The sequence below is a fragment of the Amblyomma americanum genome, chromosome 4 (assembly GCF_052857255.1).
Source record: "Amblyomma americanum isolate KBUSLIRL-KWMA chromosome 4, ASM5285725v1, whole genome shotgun sequence".
NCBI classification, from domain to species: Eukaryota; Metazoa; Arthropoda; class Arachnida; order Ixodida; family Ixodidae; genus Amblyomma; species Amblyomma americanum.
The window spans coordinates 50353300-50372318 of NC_135500.1; the positions used below are offsets into that span (position 1 = coordinate 50353300).

Here is a 19019-nt window from a genome sequence, read left to right on the forward strand (position 1 = left end):
CACAGATTAAAGGGACTATGCAATAAATTAATTGAGATTACGTAAAGCAGACGAGAGATAGGCATTCGATCACTTGTCACCCCAGTGCAAGAATTTTTGAGCTAGCATCAATAACAGCGAAGATATAGACGATTAAAAATTACGCTCCTCTCCCCCCTCAACTCGTACACAAGGAGCACCAGGAAATAGTAAAGAGAACAGCTCTGGGACTGGGCCCCGCCCATGAATACGTCATCCGCTGACGTTTATTTTGCAACTTCCGGTTGTCGCTCCTAGCCCCCCAGCAGCAGCGTCGGCGGCGTGGCGGCATCTCTCCGGTCTCTCTTCGCCTTCCTGGATTGCGGATCGTGTCGGGTTTCTTTGCTTGTCATCTGTTGTAGTTAGCAGTAATAAACCCGGACCTCGAGGTGCGACTGCTCGCTCTTACGGCCGCGATGGGCATCGAGCCCTATGCGTGCGCACGAAGAGCCGTGCGAGTGGCTCCGGAACTCCCGACAGAAGGAGGCGGCAGAGGAAAATAGAAACCATATGCGCGAAGGCAATGCCCCGACTCGCGCGCGGCGGCACGAGCAGACGATTTTCACGGCTACCGGAAGTGTGCCCGTGACGTGGCTTCCGTGGCTCCAGCGAATGAGAGCGTGTGGTGGCCTGGCGACGTCATGGGTAGTGTGACGTCAGTCTTCCACGATTTTATTTCCAACATCGGTCACTACGAGCACACCAATCGGCCCGCGAATTTTAAAAAACACGGTTTTTAAAAGTTCATAATAAATTGCCGGCTCAGTTCTGAAGACTCATACTTGGTGTGAATGCTTCTTAGCATCATTTCTAAGCATTGAGAACATTTACAAGTGTCTTTTTATTCGTTGCATAGTCCCTTTAAGAGAGAAAGTGCAGCGTGGGAGGTGTCTGAAATGACTCGCGCCTTCCAGCTCTGATAGGCGGAGCCAGCACTCGTATCAAGTACTGTCCGCAAAACAAAGGAATATTTTTGAAGCGAAAAGCTTCACTGCGCTAGTCGACACCGCGCTTCGCGCGAGCCGGCGTATGTCGGAGCACGAGTGGCGTCACGCACGGCGCAGGTGGCCGCCGCCGACTCCGTCTTTCTCGCTCCCTAGTCACTACTGCTCATGCGCCACTAGTAGCACCGAGCCACAGGTGTTCCGCCGCTGCGCAGCGCCGCGCCTTTCCTCAAAATGCAATTTTCAGTTTTCATTCTTTCCCTCCTTTATCTCTTCCTTTACGGCGCGGTTCGGGTGCCCACCGAGATATGTGAGACGGTTACTGTGCCATTCCCTTCCCTCAAAAACAAAAGTGAGCCGACGGCGTTTATAGAGTTCATTGGCGTTGGCAACTTTGCGAAGACCGTTCATTTTCACGAGAGGAAAGGCGCACAACCAGCTCCGCGGGTGAGTGGAGACCTCAATCTCGCTTTCATGTACGTGGCGTGGCGTTGGTGTCCAACTGCAAAAGCCTGCTTTGACTGCGTTCCGCACACTGGATAAGCAGCGCCCCCCCCCCCCTGCCACCCTGGAAGGTGGCATGCAGTTAATGGTTGATCGCGAGAGGTTGGTCACCAAATTAACGCTGCGGCCTATAGCCATTGCTACAGTGCCGCATGTCAGCAACAACGCTGTGAGCGCAATGCATTCAGGCCACATCTCTCTCACCACCGCCACATGTATCAAAGCACGCATGAGGCGTCCGCATATCCAGGGAGCCAGCTATGCGCCCTTCCTTTCCTCAATGCCACCGCCGTCTAGAACATTGTCAACGCCAGCATCTTTCGCTTTGTATATCCTTGATTAGCTGAGCTAATCCACGTTATTTTTTTTTTTTTGCAGGAAATACGACGGGGAAGTGACACGGCCCGGCAAACTTACTTCGACTACTACGCTACTGGAAAAAGTTCCATACTGGTGTATTCTAGGCCCAGAACTAGGCAGCGAGGCCCGTTTTCGAGCGGTTCCCCTGCTGCTGCCCAACTTCAACACGGTGCGGCAGTCGCTGCAGTCGGCAGTCCTCGCTGTCTAGCAGAGTCGCAGTAATGACCTCCCATCACTCGCCCGGCTTCCTTGAAGGACGGAAGCCATCCTGCGCACCCATATGCGCGCATCCCCCAGCCATTCGCGCAAATGCAAGCCCCACCGCGCGGCAGCTCTTGCTCTTTCTGTCGTAGACTTCGTAGCTACAGATTCACGGTAGCTTTCCCGCGCACCGATCGGCGTGCCCTCACCATTCCTTTTGGAACTGATGCAGCTGCGCCGGATCGAATTCTTCGCGTAGTTTCACGGCCCTACTCCATGATGCCGCTGTTCCAGACGGCGTTCGTGTCGGCAGAGTTCGCGGCAATGGGCGACTCCTGGCACGTACCCTGCATTCTTCAGCGCCTCCGACAACTGCAGCGCGCTGCCGGTGGCAGCGTGGCCGTCCACTGCGGTCATCAGCAGGAGGGCCCTTCGGACACCCACCACCTAGCTCTTGCCGCGAGCCCGCTCTAGCTACTTCAGCAAGGCGGAAATTTGGGCGAGTTGGTAAGTGTTCATTTTCGCTCTCAGCGCAACACGACGGGACACAAGACGAAGGACTAGCACAAACAGCGCCTGTTTGTGCTAGTCCTTCGTCTTGTGTCCCGTTCGTGTTGCGCTGAGAGCGAAAATGAACATCTAGCTACTTCGCCGTCGCCCAGCCATTTTATCGCAGCGGTATAGTTTGTGTTGTGTTCATGTCGCTATAGTGACCCCACTCCTCCCCCCCCCCCCCCCCCACACACACACACCGGCCTTGTTCCTTGATATCGCCTCCCACGCCGAACTGTGCCGCTCGCTCGGTCTTCTGCGCCATGTGTGCGGAACGCCATGGCTCCTATACCTCAAGACGTCCCCCCACTAAATATTTACACTTAGTCGCAAGAAAATAACACAGGATAGCTAGGAGGACGTAACGCGTATATGTTCGAGCGTTCGCTGTGCTGTGACTGTGAGAAGGCGCAGGAGAGGAGGCTGCGTGGAATTCATGGTTGCAAATAATCTCGACCACCTGGGGAACTTTAACGTGCACTGACGGGCGCCTATGCGTTTCGCGTCCATCGAAACGCTGCCGCCGCGTTCGGGTTCGAACCCGGGAACTCCGGATCAGTAGCCGAGCGCGGATCAGTAGCCGAGCGCCATAGCCACTGAGCCACCGCGGCGGGTGCTGCAACATTAAAAAAAAATGTTGCAGCACCCGCCGCGGTGGCTCAGTGGCTATGGCGCTCGGCTACTGATCCGGAGTTCCAGGGTTCGAACCCGAACGCGGCGGCAGCGTTTCGATGGACGCGAAACGCATAGGCGCCCGTCAGTGCACGTTAAAGATTCCCAGGTGATCGAGATTATTTGCAACCAACGCCCATCTTTCTGGCATTTTTTCTGGAAGTGCCTGGACAACCGCCTGTACCTTGGCACCAGTGGAAGGATTTGCGAATTTTCTACAAGCAACAGGACTGGACGAGAAGTCACAGGCTCGGAAGAAGGCCATCCTGCTACAATGTCTAGGTGTTGAGGGTCGTCGGGTTTTCCGCACGCTGACTCCGGAACCGAAGGCTGCGAGCGCCGCATCGGATTTCCTCGGCCAGAAGTGGAGCAAGCGAGTGCTACTGCGAACGTTTATGATGAAGCACTCGGCCTGCTGGAACGCCATTTCACAAGTACTGTGAACGTCCTCGTTGAGCTCCATAGGTTCACGCTGCGACGGTAGCTCCCAGATGAACCGATACGTGACTACGTCACGGCTCTCCGACAACTGGCGAAGACCTGCGACTTCGGCGACTTTCTTGAGGCAGCTTTGCGTGGCAAGGTTGTCGATAGCGTTTGAAGTATGGAATTGCGACAGAAGCTGCTGTTTAAAGGGTCGAAACTTACGCTGGATGAGGCAGTCGACATTCTGCGGGCGTACGAAGAGGCATCAGACGGCGTCCGACTTTATGAGTCGGTTACGACGCTTCCCGGTTCCTATCTCCATACATGGAGTCCAAGGGCTTCTTTGCCGACACCATGTTCGGATTCCGCCCGTGCATGTCGGCACAAGATGTCCTACTCCAACTGCACAGAGACATAGTCAGACCCACTGCCATGCGCCAAAATGTCAAGGCCATCCTCGCCTTCGAGCTGAAGGCGCTACGTTTGACAACGTCAAACGTAGCGCTATATATCCTGTCCAATTTGAGTACAACGGACTGTGGGCGCAAAGCTTTTGCCTACATTCGGGATTCCCTCTCGAAGCGTCAGGCTATCCTCAGGATCGAAGACACACGAAGTACCTGTTGATGACTGCATAAAATTTCTTGACTTGACCCTGTGCTTCACTGTTGCACATATGTGCTGGTCTTTTGAACCTAGGAGCAAAAAGCCGTTGCTTCCGTACAGTTCCTCTCATTCGAAGCTCGTAAAAAGGGGCATTATAGCGTCTTGCTTCAGTAACGCCATGAAAAAATCTTGCACCCACAGGACTGCCAATAGTTTTTATTATCAGGTTCAGAGGCTCGTTACTGCAGGATACCCCCTCAACGTCTTAGCAGCTGTAGCGGAGGGGATGCTGAAAAAGTTAAAACTTTCTGCCGCTGTCGACCATAGTACCAGAAGAAAAAATGTGTCTGTGATACCCTACATTCATGTTGTATCGCATAATTTGAAAAGAATTGGTAAGAGAGCCGGAGTAGATGTTGTCTTTTCAGCTCCTATGAAATTGAGAAGTCTGTGCGCGCGTGTAAATGGCCCCAAAAAGTCAAATGAAGGTGAATCCATCTGCACAAAAAAGCATGAGGTAAAATTTGTGAAGTGCGTAGAGAATCTGGTTTATTCGATCCCTTTGAGTTGTGGTGGTGCATATGTTGGACAAACTGGTCGTTGTTTGAACGATAGGCTGAGGGAGCACAAAAATGATGTCAAAAACGCTGCCCGCCACATTGGTGTTCACTGTCGTGATTGTTCGTGCCAGCCTCTGTATGACAAAAGCAGAATTGTTGATAGACACAAAGATCAGCTGACTAGAGAACTTATCGAAGCGTCTGACATCTTGAAGATGGGTCAGAGGTGCGTAAGCACCCCTTCTGTCGCTATCTTGCAGAAAGAACATGAATTTTTGCACACGTGTTAGCCTTGTGTTATCATATACGTGCCTGGTTGGAGAGATATCTGTCACGGTTCTGTGTGTGTTTTTTCTTTTTTTATCTTTTTTTTTCTTTTTTCTATTTTTCTGTTTTTTCAGTGTCCTTAGCGCCTTTATAAGCATGGCTCACTGAATAAAACATTCTGTTGTTAGTCAGCGCTGTGTATCGTCCTTTCTTGTCCTCTGGCCTTGTGCCGTTGCGCTGTTTCACTGGAAATCATGTCAGACCAACGTGCCCATCAGTTATTGTTGAACGGATTGTACACCATGGGAACACAGGGCACACCCCAGGGGTCACCGCTCCTCTTCAGTATTCCACGCCAAATGGCCAGCGGGTGGAAGGCATCCGCCACGCGTTGCACGCGGACAAGCGAGGGGAGCCCTGGAGACATGGAGGACTGCCTTCAGCGGGCCGCCACCATAGTTGATGGCTACGCTACCGGCTGTGGACTGCAATGGGCTCCCGTGAAATCTGAGCTCTTACAGACAACACGAGCCTACACATCTCTCTGACGGGAGGTCCCATTAGAGAGGCTGAGGAGATCCGGATCTTGGGCTTGTTGACAATAAGCTCAGTCCGGAGTCTACCATCGTCAAACTCAGGCGAGTAGGTGAGCAGGTCGGACGTTTCAAACAAGCGCGGTGGGTTACGGGGCAGGGGCGCGCATCGGCTAGCCCTTGCCTTCATAACCAGCAGGATCATATGCTCCGTGCCGTACCTATACGCACCAACGGCACCACGAAACAACGCGAGCAACGCATTGACGCCATCACTAGGAAGGCCACAAAGCGAGCATTGGATCTCCCAGTTGCTACCTCTAACGCGAGGTTGTCCACACTAGGGGCGCTCAACTCTTACCAGTAGCTACGGGAGGACCCTCGTGAACCGATACACGCGACTCTTGCAGACGGCAGACGGGCGCCGCCTGCTAGACCGCTTACATATACAACACGAATGCACCCCAGATTAGGCACTTCAGATCCCGCAGCTGTGGCGTCACAAGCTCTGGGTCCAACTACTCCCTAGAAACATGGACAAGCAGGCCCATGAAGGCAGGCAAGCAACGCGCGCTTGGGCACTGGAACGTCAACACGGGACACGCGCCGTGGTCTAGTACGTGGACGTGGCAGGGCCTTCGCCTTCCGGATTCTATACGGCGGATTTATAGGCTCTATAGTTCACCAGAGCTGCAGCGTGAACGGGCTCTCCTATCGAGCTCGAAATTCTGCGCACGCCGAGGAGGTCGCCATTGCGTTAGCCGCCTCGGACCCGAATTCGAGGATAATCATAACTGTGAGCATTATGTGGCCAGCGAGGTCCAGCCTTAGCCTACCATCTCCTAAGTCAGGCTCTGGGGGAATCGGGTACGTCCCTCACACAAACGCATCGTTTCGACCCCGGGCCACCAGGGTCTGCGAGGTAACGAATCCGCTGACGCGGCTGCCCGAGCGCTTATTTACCGGACTCCTCACACAGATTCTTCCGGCTCCAAGCCTAGACAACCACTCCTGCGGTTTCGCAAAATTCCGATTGACTGTTGCGAACAACCCGCCGCGGTGGCTCAGTGGTTAGGGCGCTCGACTACTGATCCGGAGTTCCCGGGTTCGAACCCGACCGCGGCGGCTGCGTTTTTATGGAGGAAAAACGCTAAGGCGCCCGTGTGCTGTGCGATGTCAGTGCACGTTAAAGATCCCCAGATGGTCGAAATTATTCCGGAGCCCTCCACTACGGCACCTCCTTCTTCCCTTCTTCTTTCACTCCCTCCCTTGTCCCTTCCCTTACGGCGCGGTTCAGGTGTCCAATGATATATGAGACAGATACTGCGCCATTTCCTTTCCCCAAAAAACCAATAATTATTATAATTATTGTTGCGAACAACGTCAGCTTTGCCAAGCTCCAGCAAAGGGGCTGAGTAAGGCGAACGAACCCCGAGGCGCCTCGGTGACCCGAGACACATGCCCGGACCTCACCTTCACTCGCAACATAAGACACGCTGACTGGATCAACACCAAGGAAACCCTCGGCAGCGACCACTGCATCCTCAACACCACTGTTTATACACGCCCCCTCAAGCGCCCCACCACACAAGCACACATCCCCAATTGGACCACCTTTCGCCAAAATTTCCCATCCGACGCCAACACGAACATCACAAAGCAAGGCTACACGAATTGGTCCCAGTTAGTCATATCGCACCTTCGCTCCCACGAGAAGCAGATACAGCTCACAGAGGCAGTCACGGACGTGGACAACCACCTCCTCCACCTCTGGCAAGCGCGCCGCGGCCTTACGCGCCGCTGGAAGCGCCAGAAACACAACAAGAAGCTCAAAGCGCGCATTGCGGACCTCACCCGGCAGGCAGCAGAGTACGCGGCCCAACTCGCTGACTCTAACTGGGTGGAACGCTGCAACACGGCGGCTAGGCAAATGTCGAGCCGCAACACATGGCGGCTCTTCCGAGCCCTCATCAACCCAACGCAGACCCGCACAGAAACGCACAAGCAACTACACAAAGCCATGCACTCATTCCAAGGAAATACAACGCAGTTGGCACAGGCACTCCGGGATCGCTACCTGTGCACAACTCAGGACGGCCGCACATCGGCCTTTTCCTACGCAGGCAGGGGAAACTCGGAGTTGGACAAGCCTTTCCAGCTTCACGATCTGTGGGCCAGTCTGGCCATAATGAAGAGGGGCACCGCGCCGGGCCGGGACAAGGTTACCGTCAAACTTTTGGCGAACCTTCCTGATTCAGCGTACCAGTGCCTTCTAGAATACATTAATGCGATCTGGACGGGGGAAACCCCACTCCCCATTGACTGGAAGACGGCCCTTGTCACCTTCATCCCGAAGGCCGGGAACCAATCGACACGGACAACCTCCGCCCCATCTCTCTCACCTCGTGTGTGGGCAAATTGATGGAGACGATGGTACGGGATCGGCTGTCCGAATACCTCGAACAACACAACACCTTCGCGGACACCATGTTTGGATTTCGCCCACACAGATCCGCACAGGATGTCCTGCTCCAACTCGACCGCGTAATCTTGAACCCCATCACATACCCCCAAAACGACAAAATTGTCCTCGCGCTCGACCTGAAAGGAGCGTTCGACAATGTAACTCACGAGGTCATACTCACACACTTGAGTCAAACTCACTGCGGCATCAATACCTTCAATTACGTGAAGCAATTTCTCACGGACAGACTATCATACATCAAAATACAGGACCAAGAGCATGGACCTTTCCTGCTCGGCACGAGGGGGACTCCACAAGGCGCGGTGCTGTCCCCTCTGCTATTCAACATAGCCATGATGCGCCTACCTGCCCTGCTGGGTGCCGTCGAAGGGGTCCAGCACGCACTGTACGCCGACGACATCACCCTCTGGGCTACGCAAGGATGCCTAGGGGACATGGAGACCAGCCTGCAAACGGCCGCCAGCATAGTGGACCGCTATGCCCGGGACTGTGGTCTGCAATGCTCCCCGCAGAAATCGGAATTCGTGCATCTGCGCCCCTCGCGCACATGCTCGACACAAATCAATCTCTCCCTGCAAAGCGGCCCCATTAACGAATCCAAGGAAATCAGAGTCCTCGGACTCTTCATACACAACCAGCGACGTTGCGACACAACACTCGCCAAGCTCCGGCAGGTGGGGGACCAGGTGGGCCGCATGGTCCGCCGGGTTTCCAACAAGCGCGGTGGGTTACGATGCAAAGACGCCTTACGGCTGGCGAACGCATTCGTGACCAGTCGAATCTTGTATTCGACTCCCTACCTCCACCTGCGGAAACAGGAAGAGGATGCTCTCGAGGTCATCCTCCGCAAAATCATGAAACGCGCGCTGGACCTCCCGGTCTCTACCTCTACCAGCCACCTCATGGGACTGGGGATGGTGAACACTTTCAGGGAGCTTCGGGAGGCCCAGCTCACCAACCAATACACTCGTCTCACAAAGACAGGGTCGGTTCGCCGCCTTCTAGCCCGACTTCACATCCAGCACACCCAATTCACAGAGGAGAGATGCCGCCTTCCCGTACACTGGAGACGTGCCCTCCACGTGCGGCCTCTCCCCACCAACATGTCCAAAGAGGACCATAATGGCAGGCGCCAGGCGCGGGCGGAAGCCTTGGACCGCCATTTTGGGAATAAACCAGGAGTCTTCTACGTGGACGCCTCCGGCCCGGACCCCAAGGGATGGTACACGGCCGCGGTCGTTCACGAGGGCAAAACAGTAGACGCCCTTACTTTCAAGGCCCAGTCAGCAATTCACGCAGAAGAGGTCGCCATCGCCCTGGCAGCCTCCGACTCCTCCTCCAAATACATAATCACCGACTCGCGAGGGGCTTGTCGAAACGTCGAGCAAGGGTGGGCTACTCCCCTGGCTTATCGCATCTATCAAAATTGTAGCCGAGACTCCGATCCTGCGCACCGATCTATTATTTGGGCTCCAGGTCACCAAGGCCTCCACGGAAACGAAGCAGCCGACGCCGCCGCCCGCGCGCTCTCTCTCCGGGCGTTTCCCTCGGGACCCGACGATGACCAGGACTCCGATTTCAATCCGGTTTACACTTTTAAGGAAATATGCGATTACTACAAATCCACCCACCAAACTCTTCCCACTCCTTGCAAAGGGCTGGGGAAGGCCAACGAGCGGGTACTCCTGCGCCTGCTCACTAACACGATGCTGTGCCCGGCAACTCTAAAGCATTTCAATCCTCAATTCGACGGGCGGTGCTCTCACTGTGGGGAGATGTCGGACACCTACCACATGGTGTGGGCCTGCCAGCAGAACCCATCCCTACCCCCTATCCCAAACCCCACCCGAGAGGACTGGGAGGCGACCCTGTCCGGCTGCTGCACCCTCCAGGCCCAATGGGCCTTAACGCAGCGTGCCCGGGCTGCGGCAACCGCCAATGGGGTGCCTGACTAGGCATCCCCACCTAGTGGTTGTAAGGGCGTGACCCTTCAGGTCACGGACCCCAACATCTCTCTCTATAATTAATAAATGTTTTTACCACCACCACCACCTGCAGACCAACGCCTTGTTGTGCCCTGCGACAGCAAAGCATTTTGATCCCAAGATAGATGGGCGGTGCCCACACTGTGGAGAGACTTCTGATCTATACCACGCGGTGTGAGCATGTCAACAGAATCCTACCCCTTCCGCCACCCTGCAGAGCATGGGAGGCGGCCCGGCTCAGCATGTTCATCCCCAACAGGCTTTGGCCAAACGGGCAAGGGCGGCTTCCTCCAGCGGTGTCCCGGCCTAAGGACTCCACTCAAATAAAGGCCTCTTTTTGGGTCCGAACACTCTCATTCCCTGATTAAATGCCAGCACCGTGCTTGAGCAGCACAGGCATGGGCGGGCTGAAAAAATTTTCCTCCTCTATTACTTTGTTCAAGTACGCGCAGTAATGTTCACCTCCTATATCGAATACGGATTATCGGAAAGTTTGCAAATGCACAAAATTGACTCCTCGTTTTGATCAGAGAAAACGAACACTCTGATCCGTGCCCTAATTTAAACGCAAATCACCTATAATATTATGTGAAAAGTCTGCGCAGAATGTGAAAGCTGTGCACGTACTGGTCGGCAAGCTGACACTTGATACCTCGTTGTAGAGAAATGACGAGAAATTCGCAATTTTGTGCGAAAAGTTTGTTCCCTCCGATATCTCTCGCGACTGTACTACAAAGTATATATTGCCGCGAATCTTTGTCTTGTTCTACTAAGTCACATTTCTTGTGGAACGTTCTACTTTGTCTTGTTTGTTTGTTTGTTTTTCATTCTTCAAAGTAGCCGATAGGGGCTTTATCGCTTGTATGCAATGCAAGACGCGACCAGATTTATCTTGATTGATCGCGTACAGGCAGAGGCGTTTCTACATTGTTCCAGAATGTTGTGGCAACTTTTGCACGGCGTATCCCGAAAGTTCACTGTCAGCTTTAAATTGAGCACGGTCGAGAGCGGCGGGACGACCGACGGGCACGCTTGCTGCTTTCGCCGCCGCCGAGTCATTCAGTTCATTGTGGGCGCAATGTGGGTGTTTCTTGTGGGTGCTTCTCATGGAAGCCTTCTTTCGCTTTCTTCCTCACTGCCAGGACTGCCGTCACCACTACGCGACTATATATAAGGAAGGCTGTTTCTATTGCAATTTGTGCTTCAGATTATATTCCCATCCTGTAAAAGTCCCAATGGGATTGATAGTACCTGAAATATATAAAATGCTCTAGAATTCGACGAATCCCGAGCTAATATGGCGGTCCTTTTTTGCGTGTGTGTTCCTTTCCAGCGGTAGGCTGCGTTGGTGTCCGCTCATCCTATCCAGCAGCATCTGTAAGCACACCCCTCGGCGATGGCCAGCATTGTTTTTCCCAAAAACCCGCCTTCTCGCCCTCCTCCGAGGCGAAGAAGGTCGGCGCGTTGTTTTCCAAGGTCGAGTAGGTTTTAACAAAAGCGGGTAATTATAGTCTTTTCCAGTCACTCTCGTGGAGCCGTACGGCTACAAAGGAAAGCTGTACAGCCGTCACGGAAAAAAAAATTGTCCTGATGCGGGGATCGAACCGAAGACCGCCGCTTTTCTCGCCAGGACAGTCGCTCCACAAACTCAGCGTTCCAGGTATGCTGTAGCAGGTGGCAGGGTGAGGCCTAATTGATGAACTCAAATTGGGCACGGTGAATTAGACCGAAGCGTTTTAGGGGAATCCCTCAGAGTGTAGTAGAGTTGACATAAGGAAGTAATTACTCATGTTACCACTATTATTAGCAGATGGACACAGGCTTTCGGTATCCTGCAATTGATAACTGACAAACGCAAGCACACTTACTTGACGACAACCTGTTTAAATCGCAATCTTGGATCACCTCAGCCATGTTACAGACACTGATGCACGTCTGTCAGGAAGAAGCAGAACTCCTCACACCAGGGAATTTTTGTACAATCGAACACAACAGGGTCGTTTCCTTTATTGCTCCCTTTGCATCGATTGTCGGTTTGGCGGTCCGAGCCTGCAAGGACTTGAGTTCTTGTTGCTACACGTCTCTGTCTCTATGGTACAACAAAGCACTGCCGTGCCGACATACGAATGGGCCGGAGCCGTAGTGTGGGTCCCGGGTTGGTACACCGCGATACGCGACGGGCCGCGGCTGCGTCTATTCGTGCCGGCACTGCCGACACGCAAGGCCGAGAGGTTGCACCGTTCCCGGCACGGCCAACACCGCTTCTGTGTACGGGCACAGCACAGGCAAACAGAACAACACAGGGGAAAAAAAAGGCTGCATGGTTCGAGAGTGCCACCTTGATCCTAAATTTATCATCCCACGCTTAGTTTAATGGTCGCATATGGCTAATAAGTTCACACGTCTCCCGCAAGATATAGAATTGGGCGAGTTGGACGTAGTGACTGTGGTTGGATGTTGTCCGACTTGGAAGGAAGCGCGAAGGAAGGCTACCACGAAAGAAGGACGACAGCGGTAGAGTTGTCATCCTTCCTTGTCGATTGTCCTGTTTGCGCGCTTCCCTCCAAAGGTGAACACATCTGGCCGATGCACGGGAACGGCGCAGCACCTCGGGCGTTGAAACTGTTCGGTGCGGATGGCGGCGTGATCGAGCGTGGCTGCGATCAGTATACAAAGGATCCCTATCGACCTCGGTCGCCTTGGCTCGAGGCGTCTGCCGTGCAGAGCGGTCTCCTGCACTTCCGGGCTCCCTGAACGGAAACAAGGCGGGAGACGGAAGTGCGGAGACCGCGGGTGATGCCCCGCGCCGAAGGAGCACGGGTCGCCCTGTAGGCCACACGTCTGCTTGAGACCACGGCACCTCGGGTTCCTCGGGGTTCCCGCTTCTCTTTTCTTCAAATGGACGCGATAGGGTAACGACCTTATTCCTGTCTGTTACTTTGCTCTCCTGAATGTGCGCGTGGGTTTAGGTGATACGCTAATTCTCTACTGCCTATTAGGTGCAAATAGCCGGATTTTCGTTGCTTGCAGTCGGCGAACGAATAATAATTAACCCGTTTCAGAGACTCGGAAAACACTGCGATTAATTCCCGAGATCGTCCTAGGTCCTAATATAGCTATTTGTTAAAATTTGCTCTCCAAATCAGCGCCTAAACCCGTTCATGAGATAAGTGCGTGATGAAGCCCCTATCGGAGGCGACGAAACCGTCGGTGCAGTGGCCGTGCAGACGTCGTGGGCATTTCCAGTCTTTGTCGCTTAGCTCATTGTAAACTACACCCCGCAACAGGGCGCCTAGAAGATGAACGACTTGATCTCGTCGTAGAGGACGAGCACCAGCGCACCGCCCGTGCCTCGGAGGACGTTGGAGAAGGCGCCCTTGAAGAAGGCGGCGCCGCCCTCCGTCTTGTAGATCTTGCCCCAGCAGTGGATCGTGCTCTTGTACTGGCGCTCGGCAGCGGCCCGGCCGCTCTGCATCATCATCCGCCTCCGCACGGTGTCAAACGGGTAGGAGATGATGCCGGCCACGGTGGTCACGGTCTGCGCGATCATCCACGAGATGACGAGGGGCGTGTTCTTGGGGTCCGGAAGCATGCCCTTGGCCGTGTCGAAGAAGCCGAAGTAGGCCGCCCGGTAGATGATGATGCCCTGCGTGGGTTCAGCCCGAGTGCGTCAACTTTGTGACCGCATCGAGATATGCTCGACATGCAACTTTCCAGGCAGACAGGGAACAGTCCAATTACGGTTACGCAAGCGCGGGAAATCTGCACGAACACTCTTAATTCGCAATTAAGGCTGGCACCACACGCCGCGTGACACTGAACCTTCAGAATTACCGCAGGAGCTTCAAATGTTTGGTACAATAATTGATTTTCTACGGGCGTCGAAAATAGTTGGTGTGAGCGAAGGAAGCACTTTTTATGTCGTACCTTGTGGGGAGGAAGAGTGGGTCATTATAATCATCATATTTGCGCAGAACCCCTTGGGACTCTCCAGTTTCCTCGGAATTACAAGTTTAAGGTATCCTCGTTGAGTTACGCGGTGTTCGCTACTGGCAGCCAACAGATGGCACTGCTGATTTCCAGTAGCTTTTCTGTATATGCGGGAGCACTGCAAGTTGGGAACTCATGTGCAACGCTTTTTGCTGGATAAGACAACTTAAGCTTGTGAGGTTTCAGAATTAAGACGCAAGATAAAAGCGCCAAGCGGGGCTGCCGTAAGTGTGACAAAACATCGGTGTGTCTGTGTGGGTTCTCTCTCTTTTCACTCGTTCACGGCTCACATTGGGACCTTGACTACGTCTTAGCATTGGCAAACTAAGAGGAGCTTTTCTTTGAGGATCGTCAGTCTTAATCCTGCGCAGATCGCATATTGCCATCCCCTCAGACGAACTCCCTACTGCTCTACAAGAGGAATTTCCGTTGAATTTTCAAACCATGCGCGGCATTTTCATTTCAAATAAATGCAACACAAAAGCAAACTGCCTTCTTTTCTACAGAGTGCAAGAACTTTCCCTCTCTCCAAGGCGTATATGTTCGTTTGAAGAAAAAGCAAACTGTGCGTCGCACACTCAGTATACCTTAAGTTTAAAAGTCTGCTACACTGGCGCATTTGTGCCGCTGGGCCACATGTGGCGGCAGCCCAAGGGTAACGGGACTGCAGAGAAAAGCCGTAGCTCGGCGTGCGACTGTGTAGCATTTGTAGCAAGAATCAGGCGTAATCCAACTGCGTTCGATAAGCCTCTTCCCGCTCACGCATTAATACAAGCGATAGAAAGCCGTCGCCTTCTCTGCAGCATTGTTCAGAGGGGCCTCCTCTCCTGCGTCACCCCTCGGTGAAACTTCGCTTCCAGCGGTCGGGAACTGCACCATGAGCAGACCAGGAGAACACATTTACGGGGCCACCCTGGACAACTCTGTTAAATCGCACCGCCCTACGTGGCGTGTAGCACCCATCATGGCCCTCTTCGTTCCTTACGTCTCATGCACCGCCACCATCGCGACGCAGAGCCGGCGCCAGGGGTGAACGCCCGCACTAACCGGCGTCACCGCTCAACGTAATGGCCGAAGCTGTTTTGCCACTGGCAACGGCGCCCGACCGCGGCCTTGTATAATCGGAGTGATGCGAAAGGCGAGGTTCAAAGGAAGACGCACGGATTAGAGAATTTTAGCTGAAGGAAACGATAAAGCTAAATTTGATTGGTTAACTTGAGTGGACTTGATAAGTTCTTTCTTAACTTACGTACATTATCATTCGATGTTTTACAGCCCACAGATATATACGCTGACCCATCTTCTCTTCAAAATGATCTCAATACTGTTCAGGAGTGGTGTAATAAGTGGCTAATGGAAGTTAACCCACGTAAATGTAATCTTTTGTCCATCAGCCGCCGCCGTAATCCTCTAATTTTCTCTTACGAAATATCAGAAGTTCCCGTACAACTAGTTCAGTCATACAAGTACCTAGGCATAACAATTTCTAGCGATCTTTCTTGGAGCTTGCATGTAACTAACATAATATCGTCAACAAACAAGGCGCTAGGTTTCCTCAAGCGCCGTCTTCACCATGCTCCGCAACATGTAAAGTTATTAGCTTACAAATCATTCGTCAGGTCAGAACTAGAATTTGCATCGCCCATTTGGAATCCTCATCAAGCTTACCTCAATAATGCCCTCGAATCTGTTCAAATTCGGGCTGCTCGCTTCGTTCATTCATCGTACTCTTATGACATCAGCGTTTCCTCCTTAAAAACAGCATCCGGATTATCACCATTATCGCTCCGCCGTCGCATTGCCAGCCTGTCTTTATTTCACAAATTCTTCCACAGCCCTATGCACATCGCACCTCACATTCTTCCCCCAGCACGCATATCTCATCGCACCAGCCATCACCTACAAGTTGCCGGTCCACGCTCACGCACCGTCACTTTTTCTAATTCCTTCTTTCCTCGTGCAGCCGCAGACTGGAACGGCCTTCCAAACAACGTTGCCATCATCACTTGCCCAAGTCTTTTCGCTGAAAATGTAAAAACTTTCCTGTTATTGTGAATCTGTGCTTTTAATTGTTGCCACCCCTTATGTAACACCCCTCTTTTGGGGCCTTTAAGGTAATAAAATGAAATGAAACGAAATACGCCTGACTGCTGCAGGGCACCCCCTTTCAATTCCTTGGTTGACTTCGGCAGACCGACTGTAATACAAGATAAGTATTATTATAATAGTATTATTATTTCTGCGTGTTTCATTCCGCTGCATTTAGTGCGCTGAGAATTTTTTTTTTCAGGTAATCATTCCCAGGACGCATTATCTCCAAGACGTTTCTCGAGATCGATAGTAAGGTGTTTCAGGACCTCTTTAAAACACCCTGCCCTTTTTTTGTTCGTTTTTTTAACGCATGGGACTCACATCATCGCGGTTTTCCCCATAAGTTGTGCCTAAGGCATTCGTGCATTGCCGCTCCGGCCATGTACGTAGTCCCTGGAAAGCATAACGACGCCCAACCTCCGAGGAACAGAGTCCACTGATAAGGCGCGGGCGCCGAAGCGTGAGCAGCGGCGCGTAAACAGCACGCGATGCAGCTTTTCAGCACTGAAAGAGACTGGGCCAATACCGACGGCTTTCCGCAAGATCACTCAGTGCTTGCTCTAGCAAACCCGCCAATTGGCAACGGAGCATCCCACGAGGATGCGCCGCTGGTGTCGGGCTGGGATCGCCTATACTCTGACGGCATGCCGTGCACTCCGAGTTTCCTTTCTCAGTGTGGATGTAAACAGGTCGTGCGCGCTAAGCTGCCTGAAGGCTGGGCGCTCTAACGTATACGCTTTGTGAACGTTCGCGACTCTGGAGCAGCAGAATGATCATTGATCGGCCCAGCAGTCAGCATGTATTGGACGCTCCTGCTGTATCTAAATTAGACAAACCTATAGACATGTGGTCTCCTTGTGTGCACTCGAGAATGAGCATATTTACCCACGTTCTGCTGTTCCCCCTCCACCTATCTTTAATAATAATAATAATTGGTTTTTGGGGAAAGGAAATGGCGCAGTATCTGTCTCATATATCGTTGGGCACCCGAACCGCGCCGTAAGGGAAGGGATAAAGGATGGAGTGAAAGAAGAAAGGAAGATAAGGCTGCCAAGTGGACAGAAAAAAACTAAACAGAGGATTCCTTTCGGCGCGTTAAACGAATGTCCTTCGAGCAATTCTCCCTTCTGGACTGTATCGCACGTTGCCCTATACGCGCGGCAGTCCGCGGCGTGCACGTTACTGACCTGCACAGAGACGCCGAAGCCGCGGTACAGCCCCACCATGCCGTCCGCCTTGAAGATCTTGGTGAGGCAGTTGCCCAGGCCGGTGAACTCCCGCTGCCCGGCGCCCTTGCCAGTGTCGGCAGCGAGCCGGGTTCGGGCGAAGTCCAGCGGGTAGACAAAGCACAGCGAGGTGGCGCCGGCTGCGCCTCCGGAGGCCAGGTTTCCGGCGAAGTAGCGCCAGAACTGGGTCTTCTTGTCGACGCCCCCGAGGAACATCTGCTTGTACTTGTCCTTGAAGGCGAAGTTGAGCGCCTGGGTGGGGAAGTACCTGATGACATTGGCCAGGTTGCCGCGCCAGAAGCTGAGGAAGCCCTGTTCCTTGGGGATGCGGACGAAGCAGTCGATCATGCCTGCGCGTTGGAGACAACAAGAGAAAGCTAAATATATAAAAAAGTACTCTCTCCGTGAGCATGCACACGTCACTGGCGCGCGGCACTGTTCCTGCCGCGGAGCAACAAAAAAACGTTTCCTCTTGGTGGGAATACGACACCGACCAACGCCAGTTCTTTGCTGCTTATACAAAGCTTGGAAGGGATTGATTGACTGATTGATTGATTGATTGATTGATTGATTGATTGATTGATTGATTGATTGATTGATTGATTGATTGAAAACACCTTTATTATCTTGGAAGGGAAGCGCACAGACTATGCCGTGCCTGCTGGGCGCCGAAGCGCGCACTGTCGATCTCCCACCGGCCGCCGGTATATAGACCTCTCCTGGCCGCGCACTTGGCCAAGTGTGGAACTAGCCACTGAGTACTCTGTGCAAGCGAAAACACGGCATGAGTTGCAATCAGAAATGATACGTGACTGTATACCCTCAGTGACGTCGTTAAATTTTGGTGGTTCATCACACCGTGACGAATTTGTCACTGAAAAAGTGTGCCCCTCCACTGAAAAGTAAATGAACAAAGTGCGTAAGCGCGCTGGAAGACGCCACTGCTGGGGTGCTATAGTGACTCTGAGAATCAGGGCAGGCATATAGCGAAGAATAGTTATAAAGTGTTTATCGAGAAGCGTTCTTTTCTCTCAAAAGATGTGGTTCACGCGGCACGGGAGTTGACTATAACACCTATGCACAGGCCCGCCACTATAGACATGCGTTACAAACTCTAATCCCCATTTCACTATGCGCCTCAACCGCCGGACAATGCGTCAGATGAAAATGTTTTCCTAGTCTGTCATCATCGAGACCTGTTACGGTGATTCTCCTACCGCTGTCTTCGGGGCGTAGCAGCAAGCTACAGCAGTCTGCCTGGGGCTGACCTTGGTCATTATACTGTCAAGGGACAGACAACGGAGCTCCATATCACATCCAATGATATCTATTCGCAGATCCATTTGTGACGATTCGTGCACATGCACCGGTGCCACGGCGAGCCGGTCAGTGACTTTTCCTGGAGACGGTTGGCCGCGCCGTCCTGGCGTCGGGTCGCAGCGGAGAGACATGACCATATTTGGTTGTGGCGGAGAAACATGACCATATATGGTAACCGTCGACGGCCCTGTCAAACGACGCTTGAGTGTCCCCGTCATTATGCACCCCTCGAGAGCGATCGGGGCGAGTGGACGAGAGGGCCGGAGACGGAGCGAGGCA

The 19019-nt window shown here is 53.0% G+C and overlaps 1 protein-coding gene across 1 annotated transcript in view; it reads right to left on the reverse strand.

The window, feature by feature from the left end:
* Nucleotides 1-12083: 12083 nt before the first annotated feature.
* The window catches only part of LOC144127940 (ADP,ATP carrier protein), a 54816-nt gene continuing 47880 nt past the window's right edge, over nucleotides 12084-19019 (reverse strand). The window contains exons 3-4 of the mRNA XM_077660956.1: nucleotides 17382-17770; nucleotides 12084-13759 (exon numbers count right to left, since the gene is read on the reverse strand). Of these exons, the coding sequence (XP_077517082.1) occupies nucleotides 13406-13759; nucleotides 17382-17770 (743 nt within the window). The 3' untranslated portion in view covers nucleotides 12084-13405. The remainder of the gene's footprint in view (nucleotides 13760-17381; nucleotides 17771-19019) is intronic.